Source organism: Mercenaria mercenaria, chromosome 8 (assembly GCF_021730395.1).
Source record: "Mercenaria mercenaria strain notata chromosome 8, MADL_Memer_1, whole genome shotgun sequence".
NCBI classification, from domain to species: Eukaryota; Metazoa; Mollusca; class Bivalvia; order Venerida; family Veneridae; genus Mercenaria; species Mercenaria mercenaria.
In genome coordinates, this window is record NC_069368.1 from 37,105,806 (window position 1) to 37,122,918 (window position 17,113).

General features: G+C 36.7%; 1 protein-coding gene across 4 annotated transcripts in view; it reads left to right on the forward strand.

The window, feature by feature from the left end:
• The window catches only part of LOC123566573 (neuronal acetylcholine receptor subunit alpha-5-like), a 51,032-nt gene extending 48,581 nt beyond the window's left edge, over window positions 1–2,451 (forward strand). For all 4 annotated transcript variants that reach the window (XM_045360803.2, XM_045360805.2, XM_045360804.2 and 1 more), the window contains exon 7: window positions 264–2,451. In XM_045360803.2, the coding sequence (XP_045216738.2) occupies window positions 264–1,096 (833 nt within the window). In that variant the 3' untranslated portion in view covers window positions 1,097–2,451. The remainder of the gene's footprint in view (window positions 1–263) is intronic.
• The last annotated feature ends 14,662 nt before the right edge of the window (window positions 2,452–17,113 follow it).

Sequence of the window (17,113 nt, forward strand, 5' to 3'; positions counted from 1 at the left end):
AATAGCGTTTATACATCATTGACAGATATCAGATCATTATGCTATACTACAGTAGAGAAAATTAGAGGCCTTCCAGTAAGGGACTTTGTATTGCATGGTAATATTTCATTCACATTCTATAATCGCAATTTAATGTAATGAGAAATCTTTTTACTACACATTTTGCCTATTTATTGATAGCTTTTCATTTAACAAAGAGCTTGAATAAAGTCATTACTTGTATAAGTGATTGTTTAACACTGTTCCATTATTTCATGTTTCAGGCGTTTTCCTGCTTCTTGTGATGTCTTTAAACTGTATTTCTCTGATCACCGCTACAATTGTGATGAACATCAAGCGTCTATCCTACCTTGAACCCCCACCGGAAGTACCAAAACGTCTTCTGAATCTTTGTGAAAATTATCTTAGCAAACTTATATGCGCGCGGCTATCGGACTGGAAACGGATCGCTTCAAATCCTGAAGATCGTTTGATACATGAAAATAAGTCTAACCGGGTACAGTTACTTTCTACAGTGGACAGTTTCGTAATGACGGACAGAACAGATTCTGCAAATACGCAGTATGTTCAGTTAAAGGAACTTCCTTCCGACACTTCCATAGAAGTGTCATACTCGCCCGAGGAAAGAAGAAAAGCCAAACACCAACGTTATTTCCTCGCTAGATCAAAAACTACGGAATCTTCATTTTCTTTTGCAAACAATAACGATAATTTTATTGAAGAAGCAAGTTATACTGACAAGCTGTTAAAAAACAGACCTAGCGAATTATCTGTACTAAGCAAGCTAGAGAAAATTAACCATTCATTTCAGGATGAAGACAGCGATTCTGTAGAAACGTCGTTCAGTCAAGGTTTCTCAGGACACAGGCCGTCTTATCGGAAAGCTATTCGATTCGGACAACAGTACTGTCCTGTAATGGAGAAGACAGAACCTGAAAATAGTACTACTGAACAGTCTGTAATTGCTTCTATTTCTAAGAAATACCAGTGGTATTTTGTGGCTGATGTTATAGATACTATAACATTTCTATTCTATATAATTATCATGTTTCTTGCCATATTTTCAGTTCTTGTTGTCACTCCTTTATATGCATAAAGCAGTCAGGAGAAAATATTTATCACGACAACACTGAAAGTATCAGGTCATTATATACTGTCGTAATATAGTTATATATTTATATGGCTTTGAAATTTTTCTGTTCCCCTCCGAAAATAGGCAGACATCTTAGCAAATACAAATTAAAGGGTATTGCTTTGGCAAAACATTGAAATAAAGCTATAACTTCTGTTACTTAAAAGATTCATATAATTAGTATAGGCAGCTCTTTGTGTGTAAACAAACGGGCGCCATCTTGGATGACCTAGTTACTATAAATAGTAACTCATTTGCATATAAGAAATGAACTCTGTAGACATGTGCGGCGGCCATATTGGATTCTAATTTTAGACTGACGTATTTATGAGAAACGTTTTAGTTTAAGGAATGACCTCACTCTGCTATTTATATCTTCCTGAAGTAGATTGAGCTGACTTATATACTATCTAGGGCGTGATCGCGCACATTGAGGGTCAGGTGCTCAGCCTTAGACGGGGAGATAACATGAAAACAAAAACTATAGATTAATTATGTTTAATTAATAATCATATGAATTTATCTATGACTAAATGAATAAATACATTATATGGTAAACAAAGAACTTATTAATAAGAAACTGTGCTTGTTTGATGAGCTATTTATAGACCGAGGTCATAAGTTATAACGAAGTTGTCGCTGGAATCCCGCTTCCATTTAAACAACATAAACATTATCTAAGTGTTTCGATAAAATTTTAATTATATGTATTGTATATTTTGTTAAATAGGTCTTACATTTCGCATGATTTATTACTTTATCTCTGCATATTACACAGTGTGTGTATTATGTCACTGAGGTTTACCTTACCAAAGACGAAAAAGTTCCATTCATACGGATACTTCATTCATAGGGGGCGAATTAACTTACCTTCATTATTTAATATTTTCTAATATTATCTGAAAGGAAAACAGAGAGCTGCATGACATAATCATATACAGAATTACGTAGAAATTATAGTATTCTATTTATTTTGGCTATACATACATGTATTTATATGCCGTACATGTTATTACTGTTCTGCGGAAATGTTAGGACTATTTCGGGGGCAGTTGTTTACTGTGGTCTTAGGCATGCGGTATTAAGAGAATCTGAACCGTGTTGTTCACTCTGGTGCTCTAAAATCGCCCCAAAAATAAAGTAAAGACTGTTTCAGTTAAGCTAACATTTTTCCAAAACGAACAGGACTATTTATTCTTCACAATGTCTTCTCAAAGCAAAAACAAGATGAAGTACTCCGTGTTGAGCTAGATAAACAGGAAATAACTAACTAACTAACTAACTAAATAAATAAATAAATGAATAAAAAATAGACAGTATATCGGTCTTATTTGTTTACGACTCCATACAGTTGAAAAGCCACATGCATTTCCTATAGTTACAACCATGTCGACAAGCACGTTTGCCTTCGAAGAGCATATTTTAGAAACGTTTTCATTGGTTGAATGTTAAAATCAAGATACAGTAACAAGTTTGCAGCTTTGTACACATACTCAATTAAGTCAGCAGAAAAATGTTCTGCAATTTTTCACTGTTGTTATGAAATTAAAAATGTAGGGTTAACGCACGTTTTTTCGTGTAACAACATCTGCAGAATCCCGAGGGATTGGCTGGTGCACGAACCCGGAGGGCGAGTGCAACAAGATAGCCCGAGGGATTCTGCAATTGTTGCTTCACGAAACAAACGCGTGTTGTCGCTGTTCTTGCATAAAACATGCTGGCAATATATAAAAAAAGACTATTAAGCTGACATGAGCCGGTGTAATGAAGTATTTCGACCCCCATAGAATAACGACCCCCGGTCATTATTCTATCGAAAATGTGACTCCTTTCCTGTAAAATATTGACTCCCCTTATAAAAAACTGACTCCCTTTGAAAACTCTATAGAATAACGACCCCCCGTCATTATTCTATAGAAAAACTGACCCCTCCAAGTAAAATACTGACTCCCTAAAGATGACTCCCTTCGAATCTCATAGAATAACGACCCCGGTTATTATTCTATACAAAAAGTGACTTCTTCCATGTAAAATACTCACTGCCGAAATTACTACATTCGAACTCTCATACAATACCGATTCCCGGACATTATTCTATTTAAAAAAGTCACTCTTTCCGTGTAAAACACCGGCTCCTAAAAAGACTTTCGACGATAATATCTATTAAAAAGTGATCCCCACCAAACCTAACGGACACTTTTACTAGATCTACAACTCTAATACCCTCCATTGCCAATAGTTAACATTTTGATTGTACTACTACTACTAGTGCCGCTACTTCTATTGCTATTAAAAGGGATTATTGACACTGGTGTGTTTTGTGAACGTATTGTGAATTGTTATTTTCCTGAAAAAAAAATGTATACATCAAGATACAGCGTCTAGAAATAGAATCCCTTTTCCCGTTGCGGAATGCTCTGATTTCTGTGTCAAGTGATGTTATCTGGGGCTAATGGTCAAACGGAAGGACAGACGGACAAGGGCAAATCTATATGCCCCCCTCCCCCGAGTGGGGGCATAAAATGCAGCAATTAGGCCTTAGATACATGAGTTATCACTAAATTTGACCAAATGACCGGGGATCGTTTTTTTATGGGAGTCAATATTCTTCATGAGGTTCAGTTTACTTCTCGTGGGGGAGTCATAGCACTATGATCTGGAGGTCATAATACTATGACCGGGGGGGTCACTTTTTCTATAGAATAATGACCGGGGGTCATTATTCTATGGGGGTCGAAATACTTCATTACACCTGTCGAAGTCGGCCGTTTCAGGTTGTTATGAACACATGCTTTATTTATTCATTTCCGGGGCTTACAGTCACAATATATCGGTATACAAAGAAAACTTTAGCTTTACACGGTACCCTGTCTTTACACAACGTGCAGGTCTAGTGAGGTACCGACAGAACACAATTCTGCCTGGTTCATCCAGTCCCTTACGCATTTCTAAATGTAACAGAAATCGATACTCATATTCTTCATATCCTTAAAGATGAAATCTCTAAGCCTATTTATTTTATAACGCAACGTAGAAAAATTTGCTTTAGGTTGCATCCCGCCCCATCGCCATAAAAATTTGATAAACACAATAAAAATTGAATTTTTTCAACATTGATATAATCAACTCAGATTGGATTGATCAACTCAAACGTGGTTGGAAAATTATAATATAAATGTCTGCTGTTCATCAAATGTTCAATGATTATGGAAAAATCCTTCACTCTGGTTTTCAGCTTCGTCTTGTTTATGCTTTACATTAGTCATTACACATCATCCGTCAGTATGCTGTGTAGATATCTAAAGTGGACAGAAACCTTTTTTAAATTTTTAGTGAAAGATATAAAGTAGGCATGTCAACTTTCTCGTTCAAATTAATTAAAAAACGAAACTATATTTTCTACATGTTGTTTGTCTATCATTTTCAGGGATTAAATTGCGACTATGAGTCAAAAATGCGTAATAATTCAAACTTTATTAGTCCCGGATCTTCCGGCTTCGACTAAAACTGATTCGGTGTCCATTTTTTGTCTACGTTGGACAACGTTCTCCAACAGCGCGTGCTCACGAGAATCTCCTTGTTTGTACACGTTTTTTCCTTGTTTGTGCATATCCGAAATCGGCTAAAAGAAAGCTTTTATGCAAGAATACCGGACTGATTCTCAGCATGAACCTGCAGCTTCATGAATTCGAACACTGGTATGCGGGTGGTCGTTTTTCTATTTAGTTTCTTCGAAAGCACATAAACAATAATCTGGCTGTTCCCACACTTTCCAACTAGGCCGATAAGACAAGTAAAAGGTATTCATTGTTTTTTTCCTTTAAATAAAAATGTTCAAAACTTAGAAAAGTATCACCTCTTCAGCTGGATCAGTTTATATTTGAAGTACACCCCACGTCCCACTGCACGACATGGCATCATAGCCGTACCTACTTACAAACAAGTGTATTGTCTTTGATATGTTCTTATTTCACAGTTATTTTTGCTTGTTTTCCAATAAATTTCAAACCATTCAAACCATTCGCTATACTTGCGCCAATAAATAGTTCTATTTTATCTAAATTTTACAACAAAAGATATATTAGAATCGAATTAATTTAAAGCAAAACCGTGTTTGAACACTATTTATACATTCGGACGGTTATACGTCGTACAAAATAATTTCAAGAGGCTATTACGCCCGACGTATAACGCCCATCGTGTATAAATAGTGTTAAAATACGGTTTTGCTATAAAATATTTCTTAAACAAGCAAATTCGATTAATTGGTATCTCCCGCCGAATGGGTTTGTGGTGAAGAATGGCAAAGAAATATATCCGAAAAAAGTTAAGGATGTTACTAAGAAGCAAATAATTCCATTAGTCAGGATTAATTTAACAGAAAACAAATGTTTTAAGTGTACATAATAATTAAATGTGTGTTACGTTTTGGTCCTGACTAATGATATTATTTTGAATGGAATATGTTTTCTGTAATAAGCTTGCTTTTAGAAGTATATGGAGTTATTTGAAATGTGACCTTGAAGTGTAACTAGAACGAAGTTTGAGTAGTTTGGCACCAAGTGTCGCTGTTTAACATGTACATCTGAACTTAAAAAACAAATGTCCTTTGAAGAGAGCATGGGTGAGGGGTGGGTGTGCGTGTGTGGTTACAACTTAACATGCTGATAAATATTCATGGAAAAAATAAACAAAAAGGAATAATAAATGTAGAAAAATATATTTTTGGTGTGTGGGGGCGGGGTGGGGGGGAATGGGGCTGACTGGGTGGAGGAGCCAGGTGGGAGAAGGGTACAACTTTGCAAGTTGATGAATATTCATAGAACGTTTGAAAAAAAAATTAAAATAAGGAATGATGAAAAAAAAAATAGTGGGGGGGGGGGGGGTGTGACCAAGGCAAGGGGGTGACCAGTTGTGGATATACAACTTCACATGTTTAAAATAAATGTTCATGGAAAAGAATGAAAGAAGTTTAATGGAATTCTACCAAATGGTAAGTTTGTTATGTACAAATATGTGGATTTTTAAAAATTAAAGGGCAATAACTCTGAAGTTACTAAAGAGATCCTGACGAAATTGTGTGTGCACAACCACATTATGGTGATCTAAATTCAGTTTAAATATAGTTAACACTAGAAACTTCTAAGGGTTATAACTCTGGTGTTACTTGGGCAATCTGATTGAAACTTGACTGGCCGCATGATCTCATAAGTGGTAAACATGTACATGAAGTTTTATTTGAATATTCCTAACCACTTCCTAGATATGGCACCGAACGGACGGACGGAAAGACTGACGGAAGGACGGACTGACAACGCCAAAACTATATCCCTCCGCCTTTGACGGGGGTAATAAAACAAAGGGTGCAAAAACTTCTAATGCAGAACAACATTCATATAAAGTTTCATGGCTGCAGGTCACATACTTTTCAAGATACTTGTGACACAAACTTTTAGGCCTAAAATGCATTATTGACAAAGTCAAAGCCTTAGACTCTGGTCTTGCAGAGTGGAATCCCAAACAAAACACAAGAAACACAACTAAACTCGCATGCTAAATGATATTCCAATACAGTTTCATGACTAGATCAAATACTTTTTAGATAAATGCAACACAAACTTTTAGGCCGTAATGTATATTTTTAAGCCAAAGGCCATCACTCTGGTCCAACTAAGTGCAATCTCAAACAAAACAAAACCAAACCCCAAGTGCTAAATGCTGAACAACATTTCTATAAAGCTTCATGACTCTTCAAGATACATGCGACGTTAAGTTTTAGCCTTTTAAAATCGCAAACAAACGCCAAAAGTTAAACTTTACATGCTGAATAATATTCCTACTATAGTATATAGTTTCATGACTCTACATCAAATACTTTTTTAGAAACATGCGACACAAACTTATAGGCCCGTTATGTTGACTCCGACAAAGCGCCATAACTCTGGTAGAGCTGAGTCAAACAAAATCAAAATCCAAGATGCACAACATCAGTATCAAATTTTACGGAAACTATTTTTAGGAAAGTCATGCCCGTCGATTTATAATAAAGCAATCTACTTTTTATTAATAAAAAACTACACTATTATAGCAGATTGCATATTGTTTACATTTGCCAGCATCGAGAAGTTGGCACTGACATCGAAGATCGAAAATCGAAATTAAATTTCTAGCCAGCTTTAAATTTCGAGCCAGCTCGAAGATCGAAATTCAACATTGAATATCAATTTCGTGCTAGCTTTTTACTTCTAGCCAGCTCGAAGATCGAAATTCAACACAGAATTTCGAGCTGAAATTGAATTTCGAGCCAGCTCGAAGATCGAAATTCAGACTTTCTAAAACTTGAATATCGAGCTGGGGTTGAATTTCGAGCCAGCTCGAAGATCGAAATTCAGATTTAAAGAAAAAGTTGAATTTCGAGCTAGGGTTGAATTTCGAGCCAGCTCGAAGATCGAAATTCAGATTTTCTACAACTTGAATATCGAGGTGGGGTTGAATTTCGAGCCAGCTCGAAGATCGAAATTCAGATTTAAAGAAAAAGTTGAATTTAGAGCTAGGGTTGAATTTCGAGCCAGCTCGAAGATCGAAATTCAGATTTTGAAAAAGCTTAATTTCGAGCTGGGGTTGAATTTCGAGCCAGCTCGAAGATCGAAATTCAAATTATCAAAAAGTTGAATTTCGAGCTGAGGTTGAATTTCGAGCCAGCTCGAAGATCGAAATTCAGATTTTGAAAAAGTTGAATTTCGAGCTGGGGTTGAATTTCGAGCCAGCTCGAAGATCGAAATTCAAATTATCAAAAAGTTGAATTTCGAGCTGGGGTTGAATTTCGAGCCAGCTCGAAGATCGAAATTCAGATTTTTTCAAAAAGTTGAATTTCGAGCTGGGGTTGAATTTCGAGCCAGCTCGAAGATCGATATTCAGATTTTTTCAAAAAGTTGAATTTCGAGCTGGGGTTGAATTTCGAGCCAGCTCGAAGATCGAAATTCAGATTTTTTCAAAAAGTTGAATTTCGAGCTGGGGTTGAATTTCGAGCCAGCTCGAAGATTGATATTCAGATTTTTTCAAAAAGTTGAATTTCGAGCTGGGGTTGAATTTCGAGCCAGCTCGAAGATCGAAATTCAAATTATCAAAAAGTTCAATTTCCAGCTGGGGTTGAATTTCGAGCCAGCTCGAACATCGAAATTCAGATTTTGAAAAAGTTGAATTTCGAGCTGGGGTTGGATTTCGAGCCAGCTCGGAGATCGAAATTCAGATTTTGAAAATGTTGAATTTCGAGCTGGGGTTGGATTTCGAGCCAGCTCGAAGATCGAAATTCAGATTTTGTAAAAGTTGAATTTCGAGCTGGGGTTGAATTTCGAGCCAGCTCGAAGATCGAAATTCAGATTTTGAAAAAGTTGAATTTCAAGCTTGGGTTGAATTTCGAGCCAGCTCGAAGATCGAAATTCAAATTATCAAAAAGTTGAATTTCGAGCTGGGGTTGAATTTCGAGCCAGCTCGAAGATCGAAATTCAGACTTTTTCAAAAGTTGAATTTCGAGCTGGGGTTGAATTTCGAGCCAGCTCGAAGATCGAAATTCAGATTTTTTTCAAAAAGTTGAATTTCGAGCTGGGGTTGGAATTTCGAGCCAGCTCGAAGATCGATATTCAGATTTTTTCAAAAGTTGAATTTCGAGCTGGGGTTGAATTTCGAGCCAGCTCGAAGATCGAAATTCAGATTTTTTCAAAAAGTTGAATTTCGAGCTGGGTTGAATTTCGAGCCAGCTCGAAGATCGAAATTCAAATTTTGTAAAAGTTGAATTTCGAGCTGGGGTTGAATTTCGAGCCAGCTCGAAGATCGAAATTCAGATTTTTTCAAAAAGTTGAATTTCGAGCTGTGGTTGAATTTCGAGCCAGCTCGAAGATCGATATTCAGATTTTTTCAAAAAAGTTGAATTTCGAGCTGGGGTTGAATTTCGAGCCAGCTCGAAGATCGAAATTCAGATTTTTTCAAAAAGTTGAATTTCGAGCTGGGGTTGAATTTCGAGCCAGCTCGAAGATCGAAATTCAAATTTTGTAAAAGTTGAATTTCGAGCTGGGGTTGAATTTCGAGCCAGCTCGAAGATCGAAATTCAGATTTTGAAAAAATTGAATTTCGAGCTGGGGTTGAATTTCGAGCCAGCTCGAAGATCGAAATTCAGATTTTGAAAAAGTTGAATTTCGAGCTGGGGTTGAATTTCGAGCCAGCTCGAAGATCGAAATTCAGATTTTGTAAAAGTTGAATTTCGAGCTGGGGTTGAATTTCGAGCCAGCTCGAAGATCGAAATTCAGATTTTTTCAAAAAGTTGAATTTCAAGCTGTGGTTGAATTTCGAGCCAGCTCGAAGATCGATATTCAGATTTTTTCAAAAAGTTGAATTTCGAGCTGGGGCTGAATTTCGAGCCAGCTCGAAGATCGAAATTCAAATTATCAAAAAGTTGAATTTCGAGCTGGGGTTGAATTTCGAGCCAGCTCGAAGATCGAAATTCAGATTTTGTAAAAGTTGAATTTCGAGCTGGGGTTGAATTTCGAGCCAGCTCGAAGATCGAAATTCAGATTTTGAAAAAGCTGAATTTCGAGCTGGGGTTGAATTTCGAGCCAGCTTGAAGATCGATATTCAGATTTTGAAAAAGTTGAATTTCGAGCTTGGGTTGAATTTCGAGCCAGCTCGAAGATCGATATTCAGATTTTTTCAAAAGGTTGAATTTCGAGCTGGGGTTCAATTTCGAGCCAGCTCGAAGATCGAAATTCAAATTATCAAAAAGTTGAATTTCGAGCTGGTGTTGAATTTCGAGCCAGCTCGAAGATCGAAATTCAGATTTTCAAAAAGTTGAATTTCGAGCTGGGGTTGGATTTCGAGCCAGCTCGAAGATCGAAATTCAGATTTTGAAAAAGTTGAATTTCGAGCTGGGGTTGAATTTCGAGCCAGCTCGAAGATCGAAATTCAAATTATCAAAAAGTCGAATTTCGAGCTGGGGTTGAATTTCGAGCCAGCTTGAAGATCGAAATTCAGATTTTTTCAAAAAGTTGAATTTCGAGCTGGGGTTGAATTCCGAGCCAGCTCGTAGATCGAAATTCAGATTTTTTCAAAAAGTTGAATTTCGAGCTGTGGTTGAATTTCGAGCCAGCTCGAAGATCGAAATTCAGATTTTTTCAAAAAGTTGAATTTCGAGCTGGGGTTGAATTTCGAGCCAGCTCGAAGATCGAAATTCAAATTATCAAAAAGTTCAATTTCCAGCTGGGGTTGAATTTCGAGCCAGCTCGAAATTCAGATTTTGAAAAAGTTGAATTTCGAGCTTGGGTTGAATTTCGAGCCAGCTCGAAGATCGAAATTCAAATTATCAAAAAGTTGAATTTCGAGCTGGGGTTGAATTTCGAGCCAGCTCGAAGATCGAAATTCAGATTTTTTCAAAAGTTGAATTTCGAGCTGGGGTTGAATTTCGAGCCAGCTCGAAGATCGAAATTCAGATTTTTTCAAAAAGTTGAATTTCGAGCTGGGGTTGAATTTCGAGCCAGCTCGAAGATCGAAATTCAGATTTTTTCAAAAAGTTGAATTTCGAGCTGGGGTTGAATTTCGAGCCAGCTCGAAGATCGAAATTCAAATTTTGTAAAAGTTGAATTTCGAGCTGGGGTTGAATTTCGAGCCAGCTCGAAGATCGAAATTCAGATTTTGAAAAAATTGAATTTCGAGCTGGGGTTGAATTTCGAGCCAGCTCGAAGATCGAAATTCAGATTTTGAAAAAGTTGAATTTCGAGCTGGGGTTGAATTTCGAGCCAGCTCGAAGATCGAAATTCAGATTTTGTAAAAGTTGAATTTCGAGCTGGGGTTGAATTTCGAGCCAGCTCGAAGATCGAAATTCAGATTTTTTCAAAAAGTTGAATTTCAAGCTGTGGTTGAATTTCGAGCCAGCTCGAAGATCGATATTCAGATTTTTTCAAAAAGTTGAATTTCGAGCTGGGGCTGAATTTCGAGCCAGCTCGAAGATCGAAATTCAAATTATCAAAAAGTTGAATTTCGAGCTGGGGTTGAATTTCGAGCCAGCTCGAAGATCGAAATTCAGATTTTGTAAAAGTTGAATTTCGAGCTGGGGTTGAATTTCGAGCCAGCTCGAAGATCGAAATTCAGATTTTGAAAAAGCTGAATTTCGAGCTGGGGTTGAATTTCGAGCCAGCTTGAAGATCGATATTCAGATTTTGAAAAAGTTGAATTTCGAGCTTGGGTTGAATTTCGAGCCAGCTCGAAGATCGATATTCAGATTTTTTCAAAAGGTTGAATTTCGAGCTGGGGTTCAATTTCGAGCCAGCTCGAAGATCGAAATTCAAATTATCAAAAAGTTGAATTTCGAGCTGGTGTTGAATTTCGAGCCAGCTCGAAGATCGAAATTCAGATTTTCAAAAGTTGAAATTTCGAGCTGGGGTTGGATTTCGAGCCAGCTCGAAGATCGAAATTCAGATTTTGAAAAAGTTGAATTTCGAGCTGGGGTTGAATTTCGAGCCAGCTCGAAGATCGAAATTCAAATTATCAAAAAGTTGAATTTCGAGCTGGGGTTGAATTTCGAGCCAGCTTGAAGATCGAAATTCAGATTTTTTCAAAAAGTTGAATTTCGAGCTGGGGTTGAATTCCGAGCCAGCTCGTAGATCGAAATTCAGATTTTTTCAAAAAGTTGAATTTCGAGCTGTGGTTGAATTTCGAGCCAGCTCGAAGATCGAAATTCAGATTTTTTCAAAAAGTTGAATTTCGAGCTGGGGTTGAATTTCGAGCCAGCTCGAAGATCGAAATTCAAATTATCAAAAAGTTCAATTTCCAGCTGGGTTGAATTTCGAGCCAGCTCGAAATTCAGATTTTGAAAAAGTGAATTTCGAGCTTGGGTTGAATTTCGAGCCAGCTCGAAGATCGAAATTCAAATTATCAAAAAGTTGAATTTCGAGCTGGGGTTGAATTTCGAGCCAGCTCGAAGATCGAAATTCAGATTTTTTTCAAAAGTTGAATTTCGAGCTGGGGTTGAATTTCGAGCCAGCTCGAAGATCGAAATTCAGATTTTTTCAAAAAGTTGAATTTCGAGCTGGGGTTGAATTTCGAGCCAGCTCGAAGATCGAAATTCAGATTTTTTCAAAAAGTTGAATTTCGAGCTGTGGTTGAATTTCGAGCCAGCTCGAAGATCGAAATTCAGATTTTTTCAAAAAGTTGAATTTCGAGCTTGGGTTGAATTTCGAGCCAGCTCGAAGATCGAAATTCAAATTTTGTAAAAGTTGAATTTCGAGCTGGGGTTGAATTTCGAGCCAGCTCGAAGATCGAAATTCAGATTTTGAAAAAGTTGATTTTCGAGCTGGGGTTGAATTTCGAGCCAGCTCGAAGATCGAAATTCAGATTTTGTAAAAGTTGAATTTCGAGCTGGGGTTGAATTTCGAGCCAGCTCGAAGATCGAAATTCAGATTTTGAAAAAGTTGAATTTCGAGCTGGGGTTGAATTTCGAGCCAGCTCGTAGATCGAAATTCAGATTTTGAAAAAGTTGAATTTCGAGCTTGGGTTGAATTTCGAGCCAGCTCGAAGATCGAAATTCAAATTATCAAAAAGTTGAATTTCGAGCTGAGGTTGAATTTCGAGCCAGCTCGAAGATCGAAATTCAGATTTTTTCAAAAAGTTGAATTTCAAGCTGGGGTTGAATTTCGAGCCAGCTCGAAGATCGATATTCAGATTTTTTCAAAAAGTTGAATTTCGAGCTGGGGTTGAATTTCGAGCCAGCTCGTAGATCGAAATTCAAATTATCAAAAAGTTGAATTTCGAGCTGGGGTTGAATTTCGAGCCAGCTCGAAGATCGAAATTCAGATTTTGAAAAAGTTGAATTTCGAGCTGGGGTTGGATTTCGAGCCAGCTCGAAGATCGAAATTCAGATTTTGTAAAAGTTGAATTTCGAGCTGGGGTTGAATTTCGAGCCAGCTCGAAGATCGAAATTCAGATTTTGAAAAAGTTGAATTTCGAGCTGGGGTTGAATTTCGAGCCAACTCGAAGATCGATATTCAGATTTTGAAAAAGTTGAATTTCGAGCTGGGGTTGAATTTCGAGCCAGCTCGAAGATCGATATTCAGATTTTTTCAAAAGGTTGAATTTCGAGCTGGGGTTGAATTTCGAGCCAGCTCGAAGATCGAAATTCAAATTATCAAAAAGTTGAATTTCGAGCTGGGGTTGAATTTCGAGCCAGCTCGAAGATCGAAATTCAGATTTCTTTGACTGCTGATTGTTTATTAACAAATTGCTATAAATAAACAAAGCCCTGAGAGGACGGTGGGGAAGTGTAGCTGAACTGGTATGCATTTTAATCGAGAAGAAGCCAGGCATGAAAAGATTCCACCATTGCATTATTTCACTAAATGCTTCCATTTTTTTTACATCATTGAACCCAAAAAGTAATCCATATCCGCACCAAAGTCAATAAAGTTACTCAAATCATAATCTTTGACTTGACTTGAGATCTAATAGGGAACCAGTGTCTATATGTATGTATGAAATCTGATCTTCAGTAAAAACCGACGAAGGCTTTAAAGGTCGCTGTGACATCGACACCAAAATCAGTAGGTCAATTGTTTATGTTTTTGGCAAGGTTCTAAGAAAATCAAACGGACTGGACTGAAAGCATGTTCGACAATCATGGCAGGATCATGGCAGTATGTTTACTCTAATAATCCTTTTAAGTATCGAACTACTTTTACGGCGCATGCATTGAGAAAGGTAGCGCTGAACCGGAACCATGTGTTCTTGGTCTTGCTCACGTGATAAATACTTACGTCGTAAAGGAGTTGAACGCTTAGACAAAGTTCTTTACACGAACTTATAATCCTTGCCATATTTTTCATTTATAAATCATGTGTTCACGTTTATTGCATATGCTAAATAAATGGTATCGATCTATTTACTCTCAAACCCTTGAATTTCATAGAAGTAGTGAACTACTTTTATAGCGCATGTATGGAGAAATGTAGTAACGGCATAAATTTGTATAGTTTAGCGACTTCGGGAAGGCAACGCTTCCCAAAAGCGCCATAATACAATACTGTGCAATACTTACATTGTCCTATTTGATTGAACTGTCAAATGCATATTAATCACATGGGCGGTGCACAGACTATTTTAATCTTCGGTTGATTTTCGGTACATTCCGTATAGTATACGGAAAGAAACCAGCAATTAAAGTGGTTTATATTTAAAGCGTGTATATGGATGTATGCAAATCACGATAGCTCAATAGTCATCGTCTATAGCTTGAAATCTGGAGGTCGTAAGATCGAAACCGTTCTGTGTCTGTGTTTTTATTCCACAAATTTCAAAAAGCAATTTGAACATGTACATTTTATGCAATATTTCCTTTATTGTATTTTCACAAGTATTTTTTTTTATTTTTATCTCTTTTTCTATTTCTCATATATCTCCGCATACAAGCCATGTTCTGTAACCACTGAGCCACCGATACCAACGACGAGTACATGTTTCACTTACTATACTAATAATGATATTTAGACACTTAACCAAACAAATTTTTCCGTAAACATACTGATAGCACTGAAGTTGGGCCGAATATTATAACATGGAATGCACAGAGCGTATAATGTATGCACATTTGACAGGTTAAAAATAGCACAATAATATCACGAGACCCTTTGAATTTTAAATCCCGTTGTAAATAAACTGCATTAACTTTAAAGCGACTAACCCATACATTGTAATTCGTGATTTCTACAATAATAAAGAAAAGGTTTTCACCGAAAGGCTAAGTGCACTGTCTCATACATTTACATGAAATTTGATGGTTGATCAGTTTCTGTATTTCAAAATTAAGAGAGCATTATATAAAAGTTTTATTTTGACGTTTGAAAATTTTACTTATAGACTCGTCTGTCGATTACGGAAATCAGCATGATTTACTAACCTTATTTAGACAACAGCTGACTATAGACTACTAGTACGTTTGATTTCCTAAGTTCTCACACCACGATGTGTGGGTTAGCCGCTTTAAGGTATGGTGTCTTAGGCGAGCCTGTTATCTTTTATGTTGAGAGGATATACATTAAAGAAGATTGTGCATGTTCAAAACATTACTAAAATGAAAATTTCGAAGTCTTCTCTATATAAATCAGGATCCAACAAGTGTGCAATAGGTTAATAGCAATACTTACAACATTCAATAAATTCACGTGGCATAATATCCATTACATAATTGTACATGCACACAAATTATTCACGTATAGAGTGTCGGGAACGCCTTCATTCACTGGCTTCATTGTGGTGTTGCAGAGTTTGTTTGTAGTAAGACTTACTCATTTCCTATGAAAAGGAAGTCCTCTAGAAACTATTAGTAATTTTAAAGGGACGATAACGAGCTATAACGAAGATTCTCCGTATACTGTTTAGCGTACCAGGTGTAAATTGGACTTTCATCCGAATTGGGGTAATTATCAGCTTAAGAAGCGAAAGTTCGAACTTATGATCCTTGGTTTCGGAGACTGAAAGTGTTAGAACTGAACACTGCGTCCTCTATTGACATCGTAGTAACGTACAGCCAGTATATTTATATACATTGCTTTGCCAGAATTGCAATACACATTTATAATTTTAAATCTATGAAATTGTGAAGAAATCAAAATTAGTATTCTTCAGTGATTACTAAAGCTCTTTAAATTGCCATAATACAAAATGTTACTTTTGAGAAATTTTTATTTTAATCATTATAAAGGAAAGATCAGTCTTTTCATGCGAAAGGTTCAACTGATCTCAGTTTCTTCATGTTTCATAATTATAACAGTTTATCCATATACTACATTACGTCCAAACACCATCTATTTTGAATATCTGGTTGTATTTTTGTACCCCCGAACAACGAATAAGGGGGTATAATGTTTTCGTGTTATCTGTCTCCATCCGTCCGTCTGTCTGTCCGTAGACACAGTCTTTTGCGCACTCAATCTTGACAAAATGTAATGAAACTTCACACAAATGATCAGTAACTACAGTAGTGGTTGGTTCTTATGGTATTTTTTGCAGAGCTACGGGACTTTGTTTTGTGTCACTATACTTTATACATAGTCTGCATATGCCATCTTGTGCACGCTTAATCTCATGAACCCATACATACAACTTACTGAAACTTAGCACAAATGATCAGTAGTATTCAGTACTAACCCTGTTTGTGCATAGTGCATGTTATGTTCTTCTAGAAAAAAAAATCTGCAAAGTGTTGGGACTTTGTTTTTTGTTACTATACTATATACATACAATCCACATAATTATGCAATCTTGTTGCAATGTACTGTCAGTTCGCGCCGGGGTAATCCATCACCTTCAGTGTTATAGCTCTACTTTTCTGTGTATTTTCGCTGTATATAAACATTTTGCTCTAATTATCAAGATGTACAAAACATGAATAAATTAGAATGGATTACTTTACGACGCAAGAAACATGTTACTAGGAATTTCTATACCTATCAACCTTGAAAATTTTTTAAAATCTGACTATTCTAGTTTTCCAGTAAGGTATCAGTTGTACACATACCACTAAAAAGGTATCAGTCTATCATTAGAAAAAGTAACGGGCATGTCAAGACTGTTCTACAAGTGAAAAGTACATATTGTGGAGGACATACACTGGCCTGGTGTTTCATGATTGTCTCGAAAGAAATCCAACCCCAGCTCGAAATTCAACTTTGTAAAAAAAGATCCGAATTTCGAATTTCCACCTGGCTCGAAATTCAAACCCTGCACGAAATTCAATTTTATCAAAACAATCTGAATTTCGATCTTTGAGCTGGCTCGAAATTCAACCCCAGCTCGAAATTCAACTTTTACAAAATCTGAATATCGATCTTCGAGCTGGCTCGAAATTCAACCCCAGCTCGAAATTCAACTTTTTGAAAATCTGAATTTCGATCTTCGAGCTGGCTCGAAATTCAACTTTTTCAAAATCTGAATTTCGATCTTCGA